This window comes from Felis catus, chromosome F2 (genome assembly GCF_018350175.1).
Source record: "Felis catus isolate Fca126 chromosome F2, F.catus_Fca126_mat1.0, whole genome shotgun sequence".
In the NCBI taxonomy this organism is placed as follows: domain Eukaryota; kingdom Metazoa; phylum Chordata; class Mammalia; order Carnivora; family Felidae; genus Felis; species Felis catus.
The window spans coordinates 76323652-76349714 of NC_058385.1; the positions used below are offsets into that span (position 1 = coordinate 76323652).

Consider the following 26063-nt stretch of genomic DNA (forward strand, 5'->3'; position numbering starts at 1 on the left):
TCTTTTCTTCCCCCAAATTTCATCCGTGTGGATCTTTAATCAATTGTTTTGTGTCTGCACCTGTCAGCACAAAGTTCCATTTCAGAGTAAAATTATGTTGTGTGAGAAGAAAGCAGTTTTTAGATATTATGAGAAAATGAAAGAAAGAAAGAAAGAAAGAAAGAAAGAAAGAAAGAAAGAAAGAAAGGAAGAGAGAGTGAAAGAAAGTGAGCACGATTATGACAATAATTCATTCCCCCAATGGAATCACCACGACCACAATTCATAATGAGACCAGAAAAAAGGGAAATATCCAAAGGACGTCTGTTTGAGTGGATTTAATCAAATAAGAGTACACAGACTGCTCGAGGTAGAAAGATCTCCGAAATAACCTATCCTTATTCCATGTTTGTGAAGATGAACCAATTAAGCAAGGCTGTGACTAGTGGGGGAAGCTTGGGCTCTGGGAGAAGACCTTTGCTACCTCATCTCTGTCCTTGGTCTTCCTTCCACGACAGTCAAAATGCTCAGGCCTCCATCTCCCCATCTCTAGAATGGGGACACAGGACCAAGTGATCCCCCCAGCTGCCACTTTCCTGACCACCTGATTTCCATGGGTCACCTGTTGTTCTTCATTCGGAACACTGATCACGTGTTGTAATGTCTACCTTGACGTGTGAGCTTACTGGTATAATATACACCTTCCTCAGACGAGGAGCAGAGACTGCAGCTTCCCGAGGCTGAGGCCATCCTTCTGGAGCCCCGCGGTGCCTGGCAGAGGGACTCGATGATTTGCTGAATGGATAAATGAATGAAGGACTAAAACATGTTCTGATCGCTGTGGAGGTATGGACACTATAACCTCAACTTCCTGGATACCAGTGATAGGAGGAAAACGCAACAAGATTTTGGTTCACACAGATTTCAGTCTTATTAAAATGGATGTAGGGGCACCTGGGTGGCTCAGTCAGTTAAGCGGCCAACTCTTGATTCCAACTCAGATCATGATCTCACAGTCTCGTGAGTTCGAGCCCCACATGGGCTCTGTGCTGACAGTGTGGAGCCTGCTTGGGATTCTCCCTCTGTCTCTGCCCCTCCCCCACTCACACTCTGTCTCTCTCAAAATATAAAGAAACTTAAAAAAAATGGATGTAGATTTTTTTTTACATAATTGGCTTTCTAGACTCGATATGTAACAAACTATTAAGTATTTTAACACACTTCTTCACGTTCTCGGCTGATAAAACCCAGAAACTTGATGCTTCCCATGAGTATAGGAAAAGCATACCCTATATCTGAAGCCCTCCCCACTTCTACTTGCTTAAAAATGTTCTAGATAACAGCTATAGGCCTATCCCCCCTAAATGCTAAAACCAGGTATCCATCCATAACCAGGTTTCCTTTGTTGTTGGTTTTTTTTTTTTTTTGTATTTGAAACAACCACATTGCAGAACACGTCAGCCTAGTATAATATGTTGGATATGAAATGTATGCAGATAGCTTAGGTGGCACGTGTTAAGCCAAATTTTGTTCAACGCGTTACATGGAAAGACTTGCCACAAACTCATGGCTACAACAACGATGCGACATTTATTCACCTCTCCCACTAACATTTATTCAGCGCCTACAGTCTCTGGGCTCCGGGAAAACACAGCCTGGTGGGGAGACGGATGTGTGTGGGGAGGAGGCCGCCATACCATAAGGAAGCCCGAGCTCTGGGAGCCCAGAGCAGGGGCCCCGTCATCCAGAAGGGGCGCTCCTTGCTGTCAGGCTGACGTGTCCGGTATGAATACGGGGATCCAGGGAGGGAGGAGCAGGCTGTGGTGTGGGTTGGGGAGCAGGAAAAGTGATCCTTTAGAATGTAGAACCGGAGCAAGAGAACCAGGCTGTCCCAGATGCTGGATGAAACAGACAAGCTGGCCTGCATTTCACTCTCCAGGGTGCTAGGGACAAGTCGAGGGCTTATCCATCGTACGATGGACGGTTTGACAGGGGAGGTCAGAGTCTGGAGTGGGATCTGAAATGTATTGAGAAGTCATGGTCTTATGCAAACCAAAGCTCAAATGATGAGTTATGTGTATTCGGAAGGTTTACGCCGGACCTAGCATGACCAGGTGGGAATTCACGCAGCGATAATTCTCAGAGGAAAAGAGTTTCACTGTTGAGTTCAATGCCTCCAATGCCTTAGAAGCTGAATGATCTGTGGATTCAATTTCTTTAGCTGTGAAATGGTGATGATAGTACCCTTCGGTAGATACAGCACAGAACACTAATTTCAACTACTCCTCCCAACCCAGTCCTAACAGCCCAACGTTGTGGCTTCTTCACACCCTCCTCAGCTCTCTTCTCAGAAATGTGCCCTAATTCTTATTTCAGAAAATGTGACTTCCTTAGGACAAGTACTGTTTCTTTTTTTTTTTTTAATTTTTTTTTCAACGTTTATTTATTTTTGGGACAGAGAGAGACAGAGCATGAACGGGGGAGGGGCAGAGAGAGAGGGAGACACAGAATCGGAAACAGGCTCCAGGCTCTGAGCCATCAGCCCAGAGCCTGATGCGGGGCTCGAACTCCCGGACCGCGAGATCGTGACCTGGCTGAAGTCGGACGCTTAACCGACTGCGCCACCCAGGCGCCCGTAAGTACTGTTTCAATGTAGAGATTATTCAGCATTACTTCCAGCTATGAAGAAATAGTGTTATTCACTCCTCCAGGATCATGGGGATCCTTTTTCTCTCCTCGCTCTCCCTCCCCTCTTGTCCAGTGTTGTCAGGACTTGCCAGTCTAGCAAGTCCCCAGACCTGTGTGATGCACAACAGGAGATGAAGGCAAGGAAGAGTGGGAGGTGGGCGGGTACGATATCAGCCCATTGGAGAGATAAATGTGTCACAAGCAAACAAGAAGACGTCTAGGACCAAATGTGGGCAGGGCCCTGATTTGTCCAGCTCGGCTCAGGTCACCATGGCCCAGAGCAAACCAGAACCTTCCTGAAAGAGGGAAACACTAATCAAGAGTAGGATTCAGTCTGAGGAAGGGAGGGAGCATGAGAATGCAAGAAAACACCCCACTCCAGCCCCGCCCTGGAAGGAAGTCCACACGTGGGGCAGGAGCATGGAAAACAGGCCCAAGATGCCAGCTGGACAAAGCTGGGCAGGCTGCCACACCTGCCGGTCCCCCTCCTCTGTAGGCTGAGGAGAGAGAGTAGAATCTTCTTCACTGAGACATCGCGAGGAGTGAAGAGAGAATTCATAAGCAAGGAGTTGGGATCGGCATCCTAGCCGCGTGTTTGCTATTGTCACGGTTTGCGCTTTGACGGAGTAGTGAGGGGGAAGGACCCAGGGTCGGGAGTTAGATCGGCATGGCTTCCCAAGCCCGACTTACTGGTTATGTGAATGGTCCCAAGAAGGTGATCGTTAATCTCAGAGGACGCTTAGCACGGGGGGAGGATGCAAGGCAGCATTTATTAAGTGCCTACTGTGTATGCGTACGGCTCTCTGCTTGGTGACTTAACATGAGTTTGGTCATTGAAAATCTACGATGCTGGTGTTATTTTCTTCATTACTATTACCTTCATTCTCTTTATTATTGACGCTGTAACTGAAATGGGGCCTCAAGGCGGCGTGGTGGCTCGCCCGAGGAGGCACTGCAAGCAGCTGGAGAGAAGGCATTTGAGCGAGAATTGTGTGCCTAGAAGACCCACATCGGTTCTGTTGTGTCCCAGACGCCACTTCTTCCGCGGATTCTCGCAGCTGCCTCCTTGTCTTTGCATTTGCGTCTTCAAGGGGCCTTCCCTGATCACTCTACCTAACTAATTCCCCTGAGTCATTCCTTCTCACTGCCCCAACACTTCTCCTTCAGAGAACTGGTACAATCTGCAGTTCTACGTGCCTTTGTTCATATACTAATACTCCAAACAATTATTTCCTGAAGGCAGTAAATAATGATACCGATAAAGATCTGCACTGATCTCTACTGACAATGATCAGTAAATCCCGATACTGTTCTAGGTACCTTTCTTGTATTATCTCATTATATGTCACATCAATCTTATGAAGTCAGCGGTTGGCATATGTTACTTTACTGCATTCCATAACAATGCTACGAGGGTGACATTCATATTTTCATTTCACAGGTAAAATGGGACTGGGACACAGGGAGGTTAAGTGACTTACTGAAGGTCATAAAGCTAGTCAGTAGCCTGTCTGTCTCCTCCACTAGACTCTACGCTTTATGAAGGGAGGGTCCTGTTCCAAAGCCTGAAAGAGTAACCGACCCATGATTATATATACTCAGTAAACACTGATCAATAAAGAGAAGAACACCAAGGAAAAGGAACACAAAAGGGTTATGAACTGGTGAGGAGGTGTGTCCTTCTTTCTTAGAAACAACTGCTGTATCTCTGACCGCACTGATCTCTGGCCACGCTTGAGTGTCCAGGCATTGGTTTGGCTGTGGTGGTCTGGGGAACATTGTGTGTGTGTGTGTGTGTGTGTGTGTGTGTGTGTGTGTCTGTGTGTGTGTGTGTGTGTGTGTGTGTGCACTTGTGATGCATTGATGGATTAATGTTATGGGAGGTTGGTTGAATCTGCCCTAATTCTCCCCCAGGAAGTTCTGGTGAGGGGACCAGAATGTGAACCATACCTCCTCTGGAAGGGACCAGCCATAGAAGAGCTCTTGGGCTTTGAATGCAAAGAAGAGGAGAGGAAATGATGGCCGTAGGTCAACAGTCAGCGTCAGAGGGGAGGATGGGCCAAGGTTCACCAGTCAGAGTCAGAGGGATACTTGGAACAAAAGGGAGCCACTGTAGGTTATAGAGCATCCATTCAATGAGTGCATGGTACATTCCCCCAAACCCAGAGATCATTGTGGAAGCAGTGAGAAGAGACTCATAAAGTAGGTGGGGCCAAATCACATAGGCCTTGTTGGCTGAATAAAGCATTTTGGACTTCATCGGAACCAACGGCAATGGAGACCACACTGCCAGGTTTTCAGCAAGAAGGAAATGACCAGACTTGCATTGTTAAAGCTCAGCCTGGGTGCAGCGCGGATAATTGACAGGTGGGAGGAGAGGACAGAAGGCCAGTGGGAGGCTGTGGAGAAGGCAGAGGGGGGACAGAGAAGTGGGGGAATCAGGGTACTTGGGAGAGGCAAGGAACAGAAACTGTTAACAGAGTCACTGCAGGGCTGAAGGAGGGCCTCCAGGTATCTGGAATAACGGAGCGCACTATCGATGAGAGAGCACTGAAAAAGAACAAGATTTTGGGGGCTGGGAAGAAGAGTAAAAATAAAAGCTATTTAAAAAAAATTTGTTTAATGTTTACTCATTTTTGAGAGAGACAGAGCGTGAGTGGGGGAGGGGCACAGAGGAGGGAGACATGGAATCCGAAGCAGGTTCCAGGCTCCGAGCTGTCAGCACAGAGCCCGATGCGGGGCTCAGACTCACGAACCGCGAGATCATGACTTGAGCCAAAGTCGCATGCTTCATCAACTGAGCCACCCAGGTGCCCCAAATAAAGCTATTTTTAAAGGCTATTTTTAAAGCTATTTTATGAAAGGCAAAGATGGAAATGCAAAATAAGACCACATTAATCTTTTAATCAGAGACTCGTTTGTTGTAAGGGCTCTCAGGCTAATTTGAGGGGCCTGTTATAAGAGCTAACTTGACGTCTTGGAGAAATTATTCAATGATTTAACAGTCTCTCTGAGCACAGCCTCAGATTCTCAGCCAATTTTAAAGACCTGCTTAAAAGTAACTTCTCCAGCATCAAGCATCTGCTTGGACTTTACTTGAAGTAAATTGTCCTCATGCCATTAAAACCTGACAGCTTCTTGAGGAGAGGCGGCATTATATCTTTGGAGTGTAATGTTCTACTCCTCTCTTTATTTCAGCCAACCTAGAAAAGAAAAACTCGGTGAAAGAACTCATTTCTGTAGATTTTTTTTTTTCTTTATCCACATTACGGAGCCTGTTTGATTTGATGAGAAACCCAATTTCATTTCAAGGGGGACAGAGCCTTACTATAACAATTACCATCCACCAAGCCGCCACTGTGTGCCGGGCAATTTATGAACGTCATATTAATCAGTCTCAATATTTCTGTAAGGTAGATATTTACAATTAAGGAAGCTGAGGCAGGGAAAAGTGACGTCAGTGGTCTTGCCTTTTCAGAAATGCAAAGATCCTTTAATGCTAAAAAGGAAAAAACGAGAGGTAAAGAAAAGTGCCCCTTGCTGAAGGAGTTGATGGGTTGAGCTCCAAAGTCTGTGCTCTTCCCACTATGGCTCTGAGGTATGAGCCCCCGGTCACTTAAAACAACAGTGCCTTCTGAGCAGAACTGGCAAAAAGCATCACCGTGCATTGCTTAGTTTAACAAACCCTGCTGCACAAGTGGCTCGAAATTTGATAACCCTTAAGTAACCGGAGCCATCTGTGAAATTCAGTCTCCCATACTAGCTTTCCCAACTTCCTCATTCCTTATAGCCTTTCAAAGACAAAAGGTAGAAGGAAACCACTTGCCTTCACTGAGAAACCATTGTGTGCCTGAAGGCATGTTTGACCTAGGAATGAAGCAGCCGCATTTCACAGGGGAGAAAATGAAGGCTCAGAGAAAGGCGGCATAACTTGACCAAGTCACACATTCAAGCTAGTCAGGGAAGGGGTAGGATTTCATTTTCCCGTCTGCTAAATCCATCCTTGGTGGTTGACAAGTATTGGCAGGGCTTTGTATTGTCCATAAGATGAAAAAAAAAAAATCAAAGCATTTTCAGGCTATAGAATGCCAACCAGTGGATCTCAGTGACGTATGTCAATGAATGGACTTCTTGATTTTGCTGACATGATCACTTTCTATCTTTTAGTCCTGGAGAGACAGATGCAGTTTTGATTTGCTCTCAGCCCTCAAGGGAGAAGAGTCTCAGACCCGTACTGGACACTGAGGAGATTGCTCAGCCAAAAATTGTTCGCAGGACTGAGATTATTCCGCTTAAGAAACCTTAGCAAAGCACCTACTATGTGCCGGGCCCTGTTTTCAGCACATTCAAACAGTGACTAACTTTATCCTCCTAATGATCGGAGGAGGTAGGCGCCGCTCACTGTGATCCCCTTGGCACAGGTGAGGAAGCCAAACCCTAGGGGCATCAAGCAGCTCCAGGCCACACGGCTAGAGAGAAGCCGACTCTGTGGATGATGAAATTCACCACCACCACAGCGAGCGGCCCTCTGCTTGAGCTAAGCCCAGGTATTTCTTGGCAGAAGCATGGGTGGGGCAGTGGCTTTTGCGCTTTCCTTTCCCTGAGGACAGGGAGCCACCTCTCACGAGCCCTGTCATATACTTGGTTCGGGCTCAGATGCTCAAAACATCTGCTCCTATAGTACCTACCTGACCATCCCCTACTTTTTCCTGCCTGGAATGAGGTCAGATGCCCAGGGAGGAATGGGGACATCCCATCCCGACACCCTAAGGTGGGTGGAGGAGAAAGACTGAAGGGGTCTGGCATACCGCTGCACGAGTCCTGGGCAGCCTATTTTGGACTCCATGTAAGACGCACCTGTTTTGTTGAGCACTGACAACTGGGTTTTCTATTTCACGGCCCCGAACCTCTCCTCTGGATGTGCGCTGCCCGGCTCCATAGTCACAAGCCACATGTGGCTCGTGGGCACTTGATTTGGGGGCTGGTATTAGTGGAGAACTGCTGCTGGTGTCATTTAAATTTAGAAGAATTTAAATGTTAAAATGGAAGCCATGCAAGATGTGTTTCCATTAAATGCATCTTTAGAGTATCGGTAGGACATTTTACTTTAACCCTTTGCATCTGGATGGAGAAGCACCAAGTACACACCAGATTTCAACAAGTTAGTATAAAAAAAAAGATTGCAAACTATCTCGCTATTCTACAAGTATTGATTACATGCTGAAATATTATCCTGGATATAGGGGGTTAAATAAACTATCTTATTTTTTTTTGATGCTTATTTATTTATCTTGAGGGGGGAGCAGGGGAGGGGGAGAGAGAAAGAGGGAACCCCAAGCAGGCTCTGTGCTGTCAGCACAGAGTCCGACGTGGGACTTGATCTCGCGAACCGTGAGATCATGACCTGAGCTGAAATCGAGAGTCAGATGAGCCACTCAGGCACCCCAATAAGCCATCTCATTAAAATGAACTTTACCTGTCTCTTTTTACCTTGTTAATGTGGCTGCTAGGAAATCTGAAATTACACGTGTGGCTCCCGTTATATTTCTGGGTGCTCTAATATATGCCACCCATCCTGTGCTCGTTAAGTGCCAGGCTCTGTGCTGAGCACTTTACATACATTGATGTAAAGACGCTGCTTTACAGCAAGCACTCAGCTGCTTAGGGGGAGGCTCCTTGCTGTGTTTGGTTCCTCAGCCGGTGGCCTCGACAATTACATGCCCAAGGGCAACTTAGTTTGTTGCACTGTGCACGGATCCCTCTGATTTGTACGTCGAGGGTGCTGCAGATTTGCAGGGCTCCTCCCAGCGAGTGTGGCTAGGAAACCTGGAGAGAATGGATTCCCAGACTATGATTTACCAGCCGAAGCTGGAACTTCCCCCAAGTACCCCAAGTACGAGCTGCCGTTCGAGGCTGGGTCACGTGGATCAAGACTGCCGGAGTGTATCCGGGAACCTCGCTTCCTCCCCCATCACCAGCAGGCGAGGGGTTCTGACGTGTGATCCATTCCGTCGGTAGGAATCCAGACAGGGTGGTGCTGGGGGCTGAGCGTTCTCCAGAACCCGAAGAATAAAATCCGCAGAGACACTTAGGAAGACCAGGGGTCACTGACGCAGTCCACTTCTGTTTCTCGTGCAATCCAGCGGACACGGGCACACGGTCCCGACCCCATGTCCGTCCTTCTCCCGTAGCCGCTTCTTAAGACCAGCTCTTCTTTTTTAACTCCAAAAACAGCACCGGCGCCCGCTGGCAGTTTTGTGTGCGACCTGCATGTGTTTCCTTCGCACTGCACCCTGCAGATGTCATCAGCCCCTTGGGGGCTGTCTGGACACTAACTTGACACCTCCAAAAATGTTTTGCTTGATCGTCGCGCCGAACCCGGACACGTGCAGGGTTACGGTGGAGTATTCTGCTAACGTGGGCGGAATTGTTCCGCTGGCGTCTCCACGCACACGGACAAGAAAGGGCGGCTTGGAAAAAGGAAGTCGATCTTTTTGCCACTGTGGCAATAATATTTCACGTGTCAACAGCGACTTTCACATCACGGCATCTTACAAAGCACCAGAGGTTGTGATCATTTGATGCACTGTTGAAATACCGCGAGCGCGCTGGCAGCCCAGCGTCACATGTCACCTTGTAGTCCAGGAAGCAGGGAGAGCGGGCCGCTGCTGGGCAGCAGGAAACGGTAAAACGCCCTTCGATGACGGTTAGATCTGGGAACTCAGAGCACTTTTTTAGGGTTTTCTCTGCAAATCCTTATCGTTCTCATCAGATCTCAATAAAATAGGAAGAGAACAACAGCTCGTGGCTTCTCCTTTACAAGCTCAGAAATGGAGGCAGCGAAGTATTTGGATTCGGGGAAGAATACCAAGTCAGGCACTGATGGGGTCGGTCAAGGGCTGACCTGGCTCGTCTGTACTACACACTGACCCAGGACGGGACAATTCTTGTCGTTCTCCATTACGGTTTCTTCGAGTGTTTATCTTTGAAGCGGAGACCGTATGAGCATAGAGAAACCTGCCTCCTTTAAGCTTTCCTAGTCCCTTGGGCTCTCCTCCGACCCTACGTCCTTCCTTTCTCTTCCTTTTCCTATCTTCTCCCTCCCTCACCTCTTCCCTTCCTTTTCCTCTTTTTCTTTACCTTTCCATATGTTTCACTCTTTCACCCGAGGACGATACTGTGCTCTCCTCTTTCCTGGGGAGGAGTTAAATCCTATATGGGAACCCCCCCCTTCCGGTGGCCAGCAGGTCCAACCCAAGCGTTTATCCACCCGGTTCCACAAGAACTTTCGGGGGCATGCACGTCCACGTTTGCCCACTAGGGGGCGAGTACGCGATACTGTGGTTTTATTAGCGGCTGCAAGACAGGCAGGAGGGCTCCCTTCCTCTTGAACGAGAGTCCGCAGGAGCCACTGGAGTTTCCGTCTGCAAAAGGGCAGGAGGGAATAGACTTTTGGGGAACGTGGACACAGAGACAGATAGATGCCCTCGGTATGTGAGTGAGCTGAAAGTTCCCATTCCATCTACTCTATACAGGGGTGGGGCGCGCGCGCGCGCGCATCCGGTTGTGCACTCGCTACCTTTGGGTCACTTCAATGTTCTGGGCGACAGTGTCTTCACCTCTAAGAAGTAGTGACTTGTGAGCCGGCTGATCTCTGCGGCTCCTTCCACCTGCATTTCTGCACGCTGAATGCAGGAGTTTTGGGGAGGCTGGTTGAGGAAAAAAGGAGAGAGGCCACTAACAGATCCACGTGTCCTCGGCGAAGGCATTCCTGGTTTACGGCTGGGCTTTGAGCTTTGGGAGGCTCCCAACTTTGAGGACTTTGTCCATGCCCTCATCCTCGTGTGTTAAGCCCTTTGAAGTCACGCTCAGGATGGAAACTGCCCTTCCTGTAACTGTCTGGAGTCAGGGATCAGAGCAAACGTTTCTCCCTGACACACAAATGACTGATTTCTAGGTAAGGCTGTGTCGTCCTTCGGTGCTTGTCTTACATGACAAACTCATTTGTCTCGGGGAGCTGGGAAGCGGGGCTGTCGGAGGCTGTGTTTCAGGAGAACGGACTTGAACGGGCATCAAAGGCTTGCTGAGTACTGGCCGCCCATCCAGGCGCTAGGGCTGTGGAGGCAGAGGGGCCTGGGGATGACCAGACCCTGGTGTGATGTGTGCAGTGTGCCCAGGAGCAGGGACAGCGCTTGGGCAGGGGGAGGGAGAGTCAAAAGCTTTGGGCAGGTCACTTGGGGCCCACGATGAGCCTTAGGCTTCAGTTTAAGCCTTGCCACCATCCTGGGAGGTATAGATTTCCTCTCCCAGTTCCCAGAGACACAGGGCACCTGGCTCGAGATCACACAGCTAGGGGCCAAAGTGAGGCCTTTTTGGCTCTTGGTCCAGATTTCACTTTCACCACCCAAGACACTGCAGGGTCTTGGGGATCTGGAATAGGGTTCACTTTTCTTTAAATTTTTTTTTTAATGTTTACCAATTTCTGAGAAAGAGAGAGAGAGAGAGAGACAGAGAGACAGAGCATGAGCATGTGCATGAGCAGGGGAGGGGCAGGCACGGAATCCGAAGCGGGCTCCAGGCTCTGAGCTGCCAGCACAGAGCTCGACCTGGGGCTCGAACCCACAAACTGTGAGATCATGACCTGAGCTGAAGTCAGATGTTTCACCAACTGAGCTGCCCAGGCGCACCCCCCCTTTACCCCCCCCCCACCTTTCTTAAACGGAAGGAATAGGAAGCTTGTAGCCTCAGTAGCAATCTGATACAAACATGGCAACTATCTCAGAAACATACCTGCCCTGACACGTGCGGTTGCTATGGCAATGTCTGACCTACTGGGGTTAAGGTCAGAAAGACTGGGAAGTACTTGTCCACACCAACGCGTGGGTGCGGTAGGTGGGAGCTAGGTGGGGATCCTGACAGCCAGCCATGGTGGTGGTTGGCTGAAACTAGAAGGGCTCCTTGTGGAACCGCGGGCAGAGCAGCTCCTGAGAGGGCATGGTGACGGTGACTCTCGGTGGGGTTGGTTTTAGTGCCCCTCTGTCTCTGGGGCTGGGAGGTGAATCCCTGATGTACAAGTGCCAGGAGGGAGGGCAGCCAGAACTTCTTACCTCTGCTGAGGGCCTCCACTCCTGGCCAGAGGCAAAGTATGCGGGTGGAATAAGGGTCCCGGTGCCCCAGCCGGAAGTGGCTTTGCAGAAGTGCCGTTTTGTCCATAGCTAGTCCCTTGGACCCAGAGCAGTCCCCGCACATGGAGTGTGCTCCGTGAGTATTGATGGGTGCCTGAAGGTCAGAAGACCCAAGTTGGAGTGCTATCTGCAGCGGCTTGCAAAATACTCAGAATCTTTCCCAGCATCTGATTTTCTCATCAGCAAAGGGATCTGAGGGTCAGCGCCCTCAGGAATGGCCGTCCCATGAAGACCAACAAGGTGGGGAAGTGCCCCACAGCCAGCAGCTTGGCCAGGCTGGTGGGTGGGGACCATTTCCTGAGCATCTCACAGAGACATTCATCTCCTTCCTCCCTGGAGGGCCCCACGTGGGCACTCACAGTGCTGGGCACCTGCCCTCTTGGAAGGTTCTGAGAGAAGGAGGGTCTGGAGCAGAAGATTCAGTGCCTTTGCTGTCAGCTTCCCGGCATACAGCCCTCCTCCCCAGCTGCTGGCGAGACTTCTCTGCCAACCCTGCGGATGCAGGAGGGTGGAGCCAGTCCCCAGTGTCACGGACTGAACAGGGAAGGGAGGGGGAGGAGGCATGAGGGTCCACGGGTCTGGGATCCCTTACTGACAGCCGTGGGCTGAAGCAAAGTATCAAACTGCTCTGAGCCTTGGTTTCCTCATTTGTAAGTGGTGATAAATGGTGTCTTCCCTACAGGTTGTTGAGAAAACTTAAAATGGTGAATGAAAGAGCCCCTGACATAGTGCCTGGCACCTGGCAAATGCTTAATGAAAGCAGTGATTCCTCGAAGTTTGGACTGTGATTCCGGCAGAGGGTCTGAATGGAAGGGAGACTGTAAAAGAGGAAGTGGGGAGGGAGCATTGAGTGTCCAGTGTCTGGTCCCATTCTCCTCTCCTGGGGCTCATCCATGCCCCAGAACTCACCTCCCTTCCTCCCTTTAAAGGTGGCTGTCTGCCGGGGACTCACGCCCTTGGTCCTGTGATGCAGGAACCTAAGCGGGAGGTATGTGCATTCCATTCTAATGTTGAGGAGAAGACACTGTCCCATGGATCTTTCCAGCCGCCCTCCAGGGTTGCTGGCGTAACCCAGGTTTTGGAGAGGGGGTCTCTGAAGCTCACACAGGTTTAATTAGCCAAGGTCCTGCGGAGAGTCAGGGAGGAGCTGGGACTGCAACCATCCCCCTTTGCTGTTCTAGAAGCCCCACTCTGGGCCCCCGGGTCTTCGCTTAGTCAACTGGGGCAATCCATGGGGTGTCCTGCAGTGAGGACCACACACAGTGGCGTTTGCTGAGTGCTCCAGGGAGCCACGGCTGAGGGGAAGGAGATTTGGAAGACCAAGAGAAGAACCATGCAAAGAAAACCCCGACAAAGACCAGCTAAGCACTTAACTGTGTGCGGAAGACTGTTTGGGGGGATTTCATTAGGAGCTGCTTAGTTTACTCTTCATGGCTCTGTTATGAAATCGGGTCTATTCTCATCTCTACGAGATGAGGAGACTGAGGCACAGAGAGGTCACAGCTAGTGAGCAGCAGAGCCATAACTGCAAATCCGGGTTGTCCTGTCCCAGAGGCCACACATTTAACCTGTCATTTGAGGGCCTCTTGAAAGTTTAGCCGAAACACAGACATGAAGAAGGTTCTTACTGGGAATTCTGAAATGGCCCTTTAGCTGGGAGCCAAGTCAGTCTAGGGAGGAACAGGGGTTGGAGTGCTTGAGCTTGAGGGAGGTGGTACTGGGGGTGGGACTTACAGTAGCTTGGTGCTGCTCAATGTCCACTCTCAGCATCTCTGGCTGCGGAGGCCTACAGGTGCATGGGAGGAAGATTCCACGCCTGCCCTCCACAGCTGGCCACGGGAGTGGCTTTCCACTGGTTTGTCACTTCAACAAACATCTGGTGCCCCCCACACTTCTCCCAAAGGCACCAGGTGCTGGGGACCCTCCCCCCAAAACAAAACTCTAGCTCTGCCCCTGAGATGCTCATGTCTCAAGAAAACAGAATTACAGCTCTCTGTGAGCCAGGGCTGACCAGCGAGGGGGAGGGAAGGGGGGTGGGGTGGGGGGTGGAGGACATGGTGCCCTGACCAGCTTGGCAGAGGAAGTCTTGGAAAGCTGTCCAGGGAATGTGACATTGAGGCCAGGACTGGGGGTGGAGGTTTGGAGGGGGAAAGGCAGGACAGACTCTGAGTCCTAGGCCAGCTGGGAGACATTTACTCCACATGCTCACTAAACCTGAAAACGGGCCCCAGGGAGGGCTCCTTGGGGAAGAGGGCGGAAAGGGACAGAGGACATCAGCGCCCACGTGCGTCCAGGGCACTCTCCCCCGGAGGGAACAGGTTCCAGCAAGGCTCCCTCTTCCTCATCCAGGCACAGCCGGTTTAGGGGAGAAGAGAAAGATGAGCCGGTGGCAACTCGGGCTGACAAAGACACCCTGAAGGGCACGCTCTTTTACGTAACCGACCTCGGGACCCAGGGTCCCGGGGTCGGCGCCCAGAGCCCGGGCGCCCGGGAAGGACGGCGCGCCCGCGTTATTTGCTTGCAAACAGGAGGGGATAGCAACGCGAGAGAAGTTAGGGAAGTCCTGGGAGCCATAAAGAGCAGCGCGGCTCGCCCCGATGCCTCTCCCCAGGGCCCGCTGGGGCGAGCCCGGGCTCGCCTCCCTGTCCTCTCTCCCGGCCGGGCCCCTGACCCTCCTCCGGGGAGCGCTCGCCGGGTGACCTTGGGCGAGCCGCGCGACCTCTCCGGGCCTCAGTTTCCCGGCGTCCGCGTCGGGCCGCGCCGGCACCGTACAGCCGGGCTCCCCCGCGCCCCCCGGGGCCGGAGGAGAGCGCGCGGCGGGCGGGAGGCGCCGGGACGCCCTTCCCCGCGGACTGCCGCGCAGCAGGGGGCGGGCCCCCCCCCGGAGGCGGCGGGCGGGGCGGGGCGGGGCGGGGGGCGCGGGCGCGGCGCGCAGGCGCAGGCGCGGCGGGCGGGGCGGCGGGCCGGGCGCTCGGCGCGGCCGCTCGGAGAGCGCGGGGCGGCGCGCGGCGTGCGGGTCGCGGCTGAGCTGGGGCGCGGGCGCCGGCTGGCGGGGCTCGCCCGGGACTGCCTCAGGCTCGCCGAGCGCGCCGCCGGCCCGGCCCGAGGGCCCGCCTGACCGCGCCGGCCCGCGCCCGCTCCTGCTCGGCCCGCTGCGGGGCCGCGGGGGCCGCGTCCGGGAGGCAGCGGCCGCCAGCGCGGGGCACTCGGCGGCCACCCCCCGCCCCGTGCCGCCGCCTGGCCGACCTCCGGGCTTGGCTCCGCCGCGCCCCGGCCGCGGCTTCTGGCCCGGGTTGCGCGCCGCTGGGGCGCGGGCGGGGTCGGGGGGCGCGGGGCCGCCGCTGCTCGCCCGCCGCGCGTCGGCGTCCCGGGCCCGGCGGCCGGCGAGCATGGAGGAGAAGTACCTGCCGGAGCTGATGGCGGAGAAGGACTCCCTGGACCCCTCCTTCACGCACGCTCTGCGGCTGGTGAACCAAGGTGAGGGCGCACGCCGGCCGGTCGGCCGGCCGTTAACTGGAGCCCGCGGCCGTTGGGGCCGGGGGAGTGGCGGCCGGGGCGGCTCGGGGACGGGGGAGGCTCGGGATCGGGTGGAAATGCGGGGGCGCTGGGGAGGCGGACCTGTGGGGCTGGCTGGAAGCAGAGCTGGGGAGGCGGGTGGGGACCCAGGTAGCAATCCGGGGGGGCGTTTGGGTGGGGACCTGGGGGAATACCGGACACCCGGGGGAAAGCGAGATGTGTGTGCCTTTGGGAGACGCGGCCGGGGCGGGGGGGCAGAAGGCTGGGGCGCTCGGACGAGACTGGAAGATCTTTGGGGACTCGAGGATACCCGAGGTAAACTTGTGGGTGGGGGACGGCGAACATCTGGGGGCTTTGGTGGGGCGGGGGTTGAATTATCTCATCGGAGGGGAGTTTGTGAGGGACTCGGGCATCCTCGTGTGTTTGGTCTGTCCGGGGAGCTGGAGAAAGAGCTGGAGCAAAATGGAAGGATTGGAGGGGATGAAATGCACAAAAGGTGAAGGGAACAGGTGCCTGTATTGTTAGTGAAGTTTGAGGACCTTGGGGGAGGTTTGGGGTCAGACCCCAAGCGTTTCCGAGGAGAAGGACCCACGGTCTTAGTGGTAGAGCCCAGTTCCTCTCCTCTCTGTCTCGTTTTTTCTCCAGTGCCCAGGTTATCGGCACCCTGGCAGGGTGGTCTGCTCTCCCTGGAGGTGGGCAGCTCCTGCCCAGGCTTGCAGGCTGGCCCTTGGTGGGGAGGGGTTGGTAGGGGCCCACGCAAGAGCCCCCTTCTTGGCTCGCCTGTCTTCTCTTTGGGACGCTCTGGGTGGGTCACCCTCACTGGAGGCTGGTTAGGAGTTCAGAAGACCGGACGAGGAGCCTTTGCTGCCTATGCCGTTTTAGCGCTGCTTCCGCCAGTCCAGGGTGTGAACAACCCTGGGAAGCAGAGGGCACTGGGATCCAGGGGCATATGGAGGCGCGCCTACCCAGGACAGGATTTCCTGGCTTGTTCTTCCTTGAGCTTCCTGAGTGATCTGGGATGGACGGTAAATGGAGCCTTCCTTCCCGGGAGCAGTCCTCGGGTCCTTCTGTATCTGTTACCCATGTTTCAGATGAACATGGGCTTGGGGGCTACTGGTGTGCTGCTTCTCTGGGTGATGGCAGAAACATTACCTGGTCAGATCTGTTCCCTTTTGCAGGAATCACTCCGTGCGGTGACAGTTTGTGGTTTCCGAGTTAAATCGGGTCTGCTGATCTTAATGCTGGCCCTGGCTCTTTTATTGTTGGAAGTGAAAGAAGAGGCAGACATATTCTATTTGTATATCGATATCTGTATTTTTGAACAGCAGCCTCCAGCATTTGCCTGTTTCAGCCGGTTCTGCAGACAGAGTAGGGTGTGTTGTTAGTGGGGAGACTCCGTGTCTCCAAGAATGTAAGCACGCATGCTGTCTCAATTGTGGAACAGAAATCGGTTTACGGAGCTCTCCCATTTTATTTTAATTGCAGGCTTATTTTTTATTTCTTTAGTAAAACGGGCTTGTGAAAAAGTAATGGGCTTACATTCTTAAATTAGGGAAAAGGAATTTTAAGCTTACTCCGAGGCTCTTCTGAACAGTTCTGCAGTTAGGTTTGCACTCCTTGCTTTATGATTTACATATATCTTTTGTTGCCTGCTGGGCTGTCATTTCTGTGAAAGAAATTTCTCTGTACGTTGTGTGAGATCAGTGGCATTAGAAATAGTCTGCATTGTGGAGTCAAGTGCATTTTTCTTAAGAAAGAAGCCGAATCAAAGTTATGTGGTGCTCAATTAAGGAAACAGCTGAAGTACAAGTGTAATGAGTTATCTTATTTTGAAAGTCAGAATTTTTTTTTTTACCTCCGTGCCATGTTGCCATAGTACTGTGTTGCTAAAACCGTACATTCAAAATTCTTTTGGTGTTTTGTGTTTTTACTAGTGTCAGTGGCTTCTGGTTACTTGAAATAGATACTGGACAGTGTTCCCATTTAGTATTTTTGTAGATGTTAAACCCGATCACCTTACTTTTCCATACAAAAAGTAATTTGTGTAAGGAGTACATTTCTCACAGCGAACAGTTACGTGAAGGAAGGAAAAGGTGATACTCAAGATGCTCTTATTACTGTTAATTTAGATTACTTGAGACGAAAATGTTTTCCTCTTAAATCATAAGCTGATATCCCGAATGCAAAGCCTTATCATTTAAAGTATTAATTATGCTCAATTATGTAACTTCAGAATTACAAGTGCACCTCTAAAATAGTGTCTTACATCTGAATTTGAATGGTTATTAGAAAACTTTGATTTTGAATCTGATAACCATCTTGTTATTGGCTATAGAAAAGCATTTTTATTCATATTTAGCGATTTTATTGACTGTTTGCCTCTGAAAGAAACTATTTCTTTTCAGAATTTATTCTGAATCTCGATGCTGGAATTAGGCTTCCGGCACCAACTTGTACCGTGACGACGGTCAGCACTGAACCCGATACCTTATGTTTGCATAGCGTGTTGAAGTTTCCAAGGCTCTTTAAGGTACATGCTGATGCCGTTCAGTTCCTTTCTCACACTTGGACTCTTGTGAGGCTGACATTGACATCTCCGTTTTTCTGGGGAGGCGGCTGCGGAACCCAGCTATGCAAGTTTGTGGGCAGCTGAGATCTAATTTGAACTCAGGTCTCCTGTCTCTTAAGGCCATTGTTCTTGCTATTTGTGCCTTCTTGCAAAGACAGAATACAACACACGCTAATTTAAAACCCTGTAGAGATCAATGTAATTAATATGCTCTTTTCTGGTGGACTTACCTTGATTTTTATAAAAAAAGTTTCTTTCGATACTTATCTAGTGGTCTGTTTGAAGAAACAAACATGTATAGTAGGTTTATCTATCCTACAGGATTTTAGTGCTCCGGCCAAGAGGCACTTTGAATTAAAGCCCTCCTGTGACCAGTTTATTACTTTAGTAATCAACACATTATGATAATGAAACCGTTTATAAATGAGATGTTGCCATTTTTTAAAAATTCAGTAGTTGTAAACATTGATCAGCCTCCTCGCTGAATTATTTTTTTCTAATAATCTGTAAGTAAGAACTTGAGCTGGGATGGCCTCAAGATCTACGCTCCTGTGCTAATGGAAGTCAGCTTTTATACCTTTTCCAGGCTTGTGTGTCACGGTGAGCATTAGTTGCTGACTTTTATTTTCTTAGGCTAACTGGCTCTCCTTCCCCCTACCCTGTAAATACTGAGCACTGTTGTTTCTCTACCAAATGTAATGGGTGATGTTTACTTGATGTTAAAATCAAATCAAAGAAGATAGGCTTTGGTATGTCTCTCCCCACTTCCCGAGCCCCTGGAAGGAATTGACATTGTCTGTTTCTTGCCAGGGAGGTTAATTGGAGATGAAAGTAGCGTTCCATGTTTTGTATTATATTTGCTAGTAGGGGATGTGCTGACTCTTACTAAAAAACATCTTTAGAAATGTCTTATGCATTATAATTTCATCCAGCTCTCTGGTACTGCTTTGGATGGCTTTCAATCCAAGCCAAGTAACCATTAAATAAGATTACATAACCCTGTATTTTTAATTATCTGATATAATATATGGATTGGTGGCTGGTTCGCTGCCAAGTTATATTTAGTGGTTGGTTACAAGAGGAAGCGGAGCAAAGGAGTCAAGATGAAGGTGGTCTGTTTGTGTCCGGATTGATAAAGTTCTCTGTTGGTATTTCAAGATGGTAATTTTTCATATGGCATCCATTTCTCTGATATTAGTGCTCTTAGCATCACTCAGGATGTACGTGAGGGGTAAAAACACATGAAGGGAGGATCGTTAGTTAGCCCGACGTGCTTCTCTTTGTTCAACAAAACCCTGATGGCTTGAGGTGTCATTTGTGGTGACCCTCCCCCCCCCCTTTTAGAAACTGTTTGCAGTTCGCTTGAATGTTGTCAGACGTGTAGAGTAAGAGAGACAAATGAGAATGGAGATTGCAGACTTATATTTAGAAGTGGTGTGTGAGTTTCTGTTTCATCCAAAGGAGGGTGTGGTTTTTAGTTTTTAATTGTTTTTCTTAGAGGCTTTTCAGAGTTCTCGTTTGTTTTTTTAGGCAAACCATTTCTGAATTTCCTGTAGTGTGTTATGATTCGGAGCGATCCAGCAATTGTGAGTTACAGTGTTTTGGTATCTGGTCATTAGTGACATGTTTCCTGAGAACCTGCCAGGTCCTTGTGCCGGGTCCTGGAGGTAGCGAGGGGAGAAAACAGACTCTGCTGCTGAGAAACGAGCGCTCTCATATGTCTTAATTTGAGAGTGAGTTTCAAGTGCATAGATGCCTCCTTTTTAACTGGGGAACGTCTTCAACTCTCCTTCAGAAGTACTGAGTGACTAGATGGTTTAACTCAGTCAGCCTAGGGACATTTTCGAGGCTCTTCTCTGTGCCCCGTCTTGTCTGCCATCTGAATACTGGTAACAACCCAGAAGTGTAGACGTTAGCAGCCCAACGTTTCAGTTGTAGAAACTGAGACTCCCAGCGACTGAAATGACTTACTCCGGGTGACATGCTTGGAAAATGCCCGCGCGAAGGTGCAAGCAGTGTCGTTCTTTCCGGGACCTCACTGGCCCACAGAGGTACAGGGGCAGGCTGGGACGGCCGTTAGTAACGGTGCCGGAACTGAAAGATTCTATAGCATCTGTTCTTGTACCTCACCCTAGGAATTTCTGCTCTAGGGTATCTCCTGTGACCACATCCCTTACCGCCCCCCCCCCCCCCGGCCCCGTCCGCCCCATGGATCCAGATTGCCCATTTTGTCCCAGAGCAGCCGGTGCTTACGGTGCTTACGTCTCTGATGGTGTCCTCATCGGCACAACACATCAATGCGACCTCTGTCTTCTTGGGACACTCTTCCGTCTCTCAGTCCTGAGCGCCTCCCGTAACTCTCGGCACCTGGCTCCTGCAGCCTCCCACCCCACGTTGTGTCAACGTTGTGTTTTAATATTCCTGGAGGTGGGAGACTCAGAAAGTGTTGAGCAGTGGGTCCCTTAAAGGACAGCTGAAAGGGGCAGGGATGAAGTCTGGACCGGCCCCAGGGACACAAACCAAAGAGGCGCTAAGTGAGATGCAGCCGGGAGCCAGCACAAGGCCGCAGTGCCCTTTTGTGGGTGGGGTAGAACCGTAGGGGGTCCTTCTCTGGGAGTTAATGAGATGTTAGCAGATCCGCTTTGAATCAGATGTTTATTTACTTCTCTTCTTCTTAAGCAATTGATTAAGCCAGTGTGCTCCAATACAGTTGGCTCTCCTTGCCTAAATTCCTGCGTGAAATTTCTTCTGACGGGTTAAAAAGCGGAAACTTGAAGCCCGGGGACCATGGCAGACTCCCGCCCTCTTACCTGAAGGAGGTGGTCCACACTAGCAGCGGGCGGGCAGACACCCACGTGCAGAGAGCGGCTGGGACTTCGGATGGATCGGGCGTCGGCAGCCGCTCTGGCATCACAGGACCCTTTAGCTGGTCGTCATCTTCCCACCGAATGAGGATAAAGTGGTTTACATTTTTTACCAAAAAATAGAAGTGTTCCTTAGCATTGGGGATGATGATTATGATGCAAGCTGCCAAACTGAGGGCCTCCGTGCCAGGTGCTTCCTGTGCATTATCTCCAGTCCCCACAAAGATCTCGCAAGGTAGGTGGTTTTATGCCCTGCCTGCCTCTTTGGTTTTTTTTCAAATGGCGCGTCTGAGTCTCAAAATGTGAAGTAGCTTGCCCAGTGAAGGTGCACAATTTTGAATAGTCAGGCTGCAATTTTAAATCTAGTCTGTGGGGTTTTGATAGGCTACTTTACGAAAAGAGATAAAAGGACAGAAGTCGACATTGTTTTTAAATAAAAGTTTTATTGTAGTAGAAGCCAGTTAGGGATTTCCTTTGGCGATGGTAGATTTTAAGAAATGGTCCCCTAAAGTATGCTTTACCGCAAAGGCCGTTCACTTTCTTCCTGTGTTCTCCAGCAGCACTTTTCAGCCTTTAGTGGGCATTGAAGGCAAGGATTTTTAGTTGTGTGTCCCAGTGGTCAAAGAGAAAATAGGAAAACTTTCAGTGTAGAAAGTGACTAAGTCAAATTTCGTTTTTATTTTTTTAAATTTATTTATTTTGAGAGCGAGAGAATCCCAAGCAGGCTCGCACTGTCAGTGCAGAGCCCGATGTGGGGCTCGAACTCACGAACCATGAGATCATGACCTGAACCGAAATCAAGAGTCAGAGTCAGCCAACTGGGCCAGCCAGGTGCCCCTAAATCAGATTCTTGAGAAAGCTCTGTGGGTCTTTAAGGAACCTCTCAGAGGCACGGAGCTCTTTGTATTTTAATTCTGTATCATAGGAACAATTGGTTGAAAGTGTGATAGCAGAAATTTTTAGTCAGTTTGTGGTATGTGTAGAAATTCTCCATTTTCTAAAAACAGGCTCAAAAAGCGAGGGAAAAAGAGTGCCAAGAACGTAAAAGAACATATTCCACCGACAATGGTTTTGGCTCTGGGATGGAGGTGGGATGGGGGTGGGGAGGATGTTTGAATAACCTCGCCTTGCGATTGCTAATAGTAATAGTTACCATTTATCAAGAGGTTTTTTCTGGGTTAGAAGCTTTATGTCCATTATTTCATTTAATTTTTCTAACAGTGTTAAAAGAGTAAATCGGTTTACTTTATTTTACAGGTGAGAGAAGTGAGGGCATTGCAGGACAAATAATTGCCTAAGGTCAGACAGCTAAGTGGCAAACCGAGATTTAAATCCTTACCTGCCTACCTCCAGGACACTAGACACTTTACCTGGGAGCACCAGGTAGAGGTGCATTTTCATCTTTGACTTCCATGGAAATTCTCTGTCATGCAGCTCTGAAAATTAAGTGCTCGGTATTGGGCCAGTGGTCTGTGAGGACGGCAGAGTGCATGCTGTCTAGAGGGACGCACAGTGGCCTGACAAAACGGGGCAGAAACTTTGTGACCCGTGGCGGCATGGCAGGTGTGGTGGATGGCATTTATAGGGGAAAGGGTGTTACTTAACAAGGGAGGAGCTGCTATAGAAGGAGCCTCAGTTTCCTGTCTATACCTCCTTTGTAGGGCTGTTCTAGACATGAGATAAGTACAGTGTCTAACACATAGCAGGTGCTTAATAAATGTTGCCTGCTAGTTTTATGCAATAGCCTGAGACCACGTGTGCGTGCTGGGTCACATTTCAGGTGTAAAACGTGTAATAACCGTCTAGTTTCAATTCTCGGGGTGATTTTTTTGTTATTAGAATGAGTGTAGTTTTAAAATCTAGAAAAAACAGACTCATTCTTAGGAAGCTTATTTAGTGATAACCCTGTGCAAAGTTAGCACTCTGATTTTTATGGTGCTGTTCAAGGTTCTGTGGCACCAGAAGCGTCAATGAGCAAATGAAGCCTCCCTAAACGGCTTTGTGACTGCCCACGTTAAAACGTAGCTGGACCCTCAGCAGCTCCTCTCCACCAGCACAAGATCTTTTACCCTGGATTGGGCAGCTGGACATTTCCATATTTTTTTTGCCCATCAGCCCTGTCGGCTATTTTAAGGACTTTAGAAGTAGTGTTCGTGGCGCATCACCGATGTTCTTTGTGGTATGATAAAGAGCATACGGAAGTGAGAGCGCCCTTTCTGATGCACGTGTTACAGGGGCGGGGGTCGCTGTTGTTTCCAGCTCTCCTGGACATCCCAATGGAGGGGAGCAGGGGCAGTTTGCACGGGCATCCCTGTCCCTCGGTCGGCACTTGTGCTCTGCTCCGGCTCCACTAGATGGCGCTGCGCACAGCTGGTTACCCCTGGTCCCGCCGGTAGCTACTCGGAACCGGGCTTGATGGTCCGCTGGCCGGCGTTGCTTTCGATACCCCTGTATCGGCATCAGCCTTTCACAGTTCTGATTTTAAGAGGCGCACTCTGTGGCTGTCCTCAGTATTCGCCGAGAACCATGACTGCCGTTCCGTGGGCACCTCCCGAGTGCTTCGGGTGTGCCAGGCGCTGCTGCCGGGTCCTTTCTCACACGTTACCTGGTTAACCCTGGCGACCTCTGGCAGGTTGCTCTGTGCTCGCTGTGCAGGTGAACAGACACAGGTTACAGGGATTCAGAGCTCGTGCAAGGTCACGGGAGAGGGCTCACTATGCCCTACAGAAAAATTATCTCCAAAGCGTTGAATTGAAAACTTTATTCAAGGTAAGTGTTAGGATAGTCTGATTTATGGCTGTTGGCCATAAATTTGTTTGTTCTGTGGGGGAAATTATAGTCCTGTTATTTGCATTGGAGCCGATGAGTCAAAATCTTCCATTTGTGTGAGGAAGCAAACCGTAGTAACCAAAGCTTTGTCAGCTGGTGTGGAAACGTCTGCTTCTTCCTGGGTAAGGGGCTGACCAGGTCCAGGTACAAAACCCGGGAGGAATTTTGGACAAAGACGCGATTACAAATTTAGTAATTTTAGCAGAGCGGAATACTGGAAAGAGGCCATGGGACTTCCGAAACGTATCCTGAGATTTCTTTCATTTTGTTCGTTTATTCAACTAATGCTTGTTAAGTACCTGACCTGTTAAATTGAACTGTGTGTTCTGGGCCAGTTACTTCCGTGTCTACACTGGCAGTAATGCCTGCCTCATAGGTCACTAAGGTGGAAAGACAATGATTTTATAGGTATTTACTTTCATTCTGAGTTTTTAACATACAGGACATATTTGTCACATCTAATACGAGATCACTACACATTTATGTTTCTCATCCTCATGTCGTATCTTTTATATCTGACTTTCCTACATCAGTTCTCGGTTATCTGCCAGTGCATAGAGTATCTGCTGGCCGTTTTTATAGGGCCGCCTTTCTCCTCCCACCTCGTGCCTCCTCTGCTCCTGGCCTTGAGTTTGGATGTGCTCGGCATACTGTAAACAGAGCCGAGTACTGAGAGAGGTCCCTTTCACCTCCCGTTTGCCTAACCAGCGCGTGCCTGCTGCTGACTGAAAATGCTGGGACGAGGTTCAGACTGTTTGGTAACAAGGAGAGGCTGAGGACAGTTCTCAGTCACACAGGTTTGAGCCGCTTCTTTGTGTTGTGACCTTGGATTCATGAACGTGCTCAGCCTCAGTTTCCATGACTATAAAATGGTTGTTGAAAAAAAGGAAGCCTGCTTGGAGTCTTTGTGTGATGAGATGTATAGTGTCATGCCTGGTAGGTACTAAGCATGGGGTAAACAGCTGCTCCCGCCTTCATCATCATCATCATCATCATCATCATCATCACCACCACCACCACCACCGCCACCACCACCATCACCGTCTTCAGTCTTCGTCATTTGTCAAGCAGTCTGCAGTCCGGGGAGGGAGATAAACACGTAGAGGGAACGGTTCCAAGAGTGTGTTCGGTAGGAGAATGCAGAGGGGTTTTCGGGGCTCAGAATGACTTCAGCTCATCATGGGGCCAGGGCGAGTCCTCTTCGAAGAGGGCTTGGCTGGACACCGAACCCATCACGGGTGGGAAAGGGACTCGGTCAGCGACACAGACCCTTTCTGATCTCCGCACGTAATTCTTAGCTCCAGGCTCCCCTATGTTTCCGTCGCACCTAGTATTCCTGTTGGCGCTTTGTGGTTATTTGCTTATCTCTCTTCTCTCTCCCTCCCGTTGTTAAGACCTTTATTTCTTATTCTAGGCATTGAAAACTTTTATTTGGAAACAGTTTTAAAATAAAAGAGTTGAAAATATAGTGCTAAGGCGTCCCGTATGCCCGTTTGTCTGGATTCCCCAGTTGTTAACGCTTTCCCACATCTGCTTTCCCATCGTCCCCGTGTATTTACGTATGTTCCTGGCTCGTTGGGGAGTAAGGTGCCCATGTTATCTCCCCTTGCCCCTAAAAATCCACCTCAGCGTGGATTTTCTCTTACGTAACTGCAGTTCTGGAGGCGAGTGATCACATTGAGGAAGTCGATCGTTGTTTCCTACGACTGTCTCGTCTGCAGTCCGTGCGCCACTCTTGCCGTGCTTCCCATTTGGTCTTGGAGAGGATCCAGTTCAAGACCCGAGAGTGCATTCAGCTGTTTAGTGTCTTTTAGTCTCTCACTTTGGAAGAGCACCTGCGTCTTCCTTTACCTTTTATGCCGTGCGTGTTTGATTAGCACAGAGACCAGGTTTCTGTGGGCTGTCCGTCTGGGTTGTCCATTTCCTTAATATCCGGTTCACGTGCTTCCGCTTCCGCAGGAATCCCCCTGAGGCGATGGTGTGTCCTGCTCGGCACCTCCTATTGGGAGGCACACGGTGTCGGGGTCACGTCCTGTGACCGACGATATAGGTTTGATTACTTGGTTAAGGTCCTGCCAGCTGTCTCCCCTGCAAAGATATTATTTTCCTTTTGTAAGGAAATTAGTATTTTTGTGAGGAGACACTTGTAAATACTCCGTTCCTCATTGTAAACTCTTCCTCACAGATTTTAGCATCCATTAACGTTTGTTAACCTGAATTATTACTATGCTAGTTGTAAGATGGAGATTTTCTTTCTTTTTTTTAATTTTATTTATTTTGAGAGAGAGACAGCGCGCACGCACGCACGAACATTGGATGGGCACAGAGGGGGAGAGAATCCCAAGCAGGCTCCATGCTTTCAGCCCAGAGCCCGATGCGGGGCTTGAACCTATGAACTGTGAGGTCGTGACCTGAGCCGAAATTAAGAGTCGG

General features: G+C 50.1%; 1 protein-coding gene and 1 long non-coding RNA gene across 6 annotated transcripts in view; one reads left to right on the plus strand and one right to left on the minus strand.

Annotated features, from left to right (window-relative positions):
- Nucleotides 1–5551: 5551 nt before the first annotated feature.
- LOC123383159 lies at nucleotides 5552–13882 on the minus strand. The gene is made up of 2 exons (XR_006592601.1): nucleotides 11775–13882; nucleotides 5552–5870 (listed from the first exon to the last, which is right to left on the minus strand). It is a non-coding gene; the product is annotated as an uncharacterized LOC123383159 (long non-coding RNA).
- A 995-nt stretch (nucleotides 13883–14877) lies between these two features.
- The window catches only part of KHDRBS3 (KH RNA binding domain containing, signal transduction associated 3), a 190236-nt gene continuing 179050 nt past the window's right edge, over nucleotides 14878–26063 (plus strand). The window contains exon 1 of one of the 5 annotated variants that reach the window (XM_019823178.3): nucleotides 14878–15329. In XM_019823178.3, coding sequence (XP_019678737.1) covers nucleotides 15242–15329 — 88 coding nt within the window. In that variant the 5' untranslated portion in view covers nucleotides 14878–15241. Of the gene's footprint in view, nucleotides 15330–20880; nucleotides 21037–26063 lie in introns of those variants that run through there. The other 4 variants (XM_023248662.2, XR_006592730.1, XR_006592729.1 and 1 more) reach the window with 4 other exon arrangements.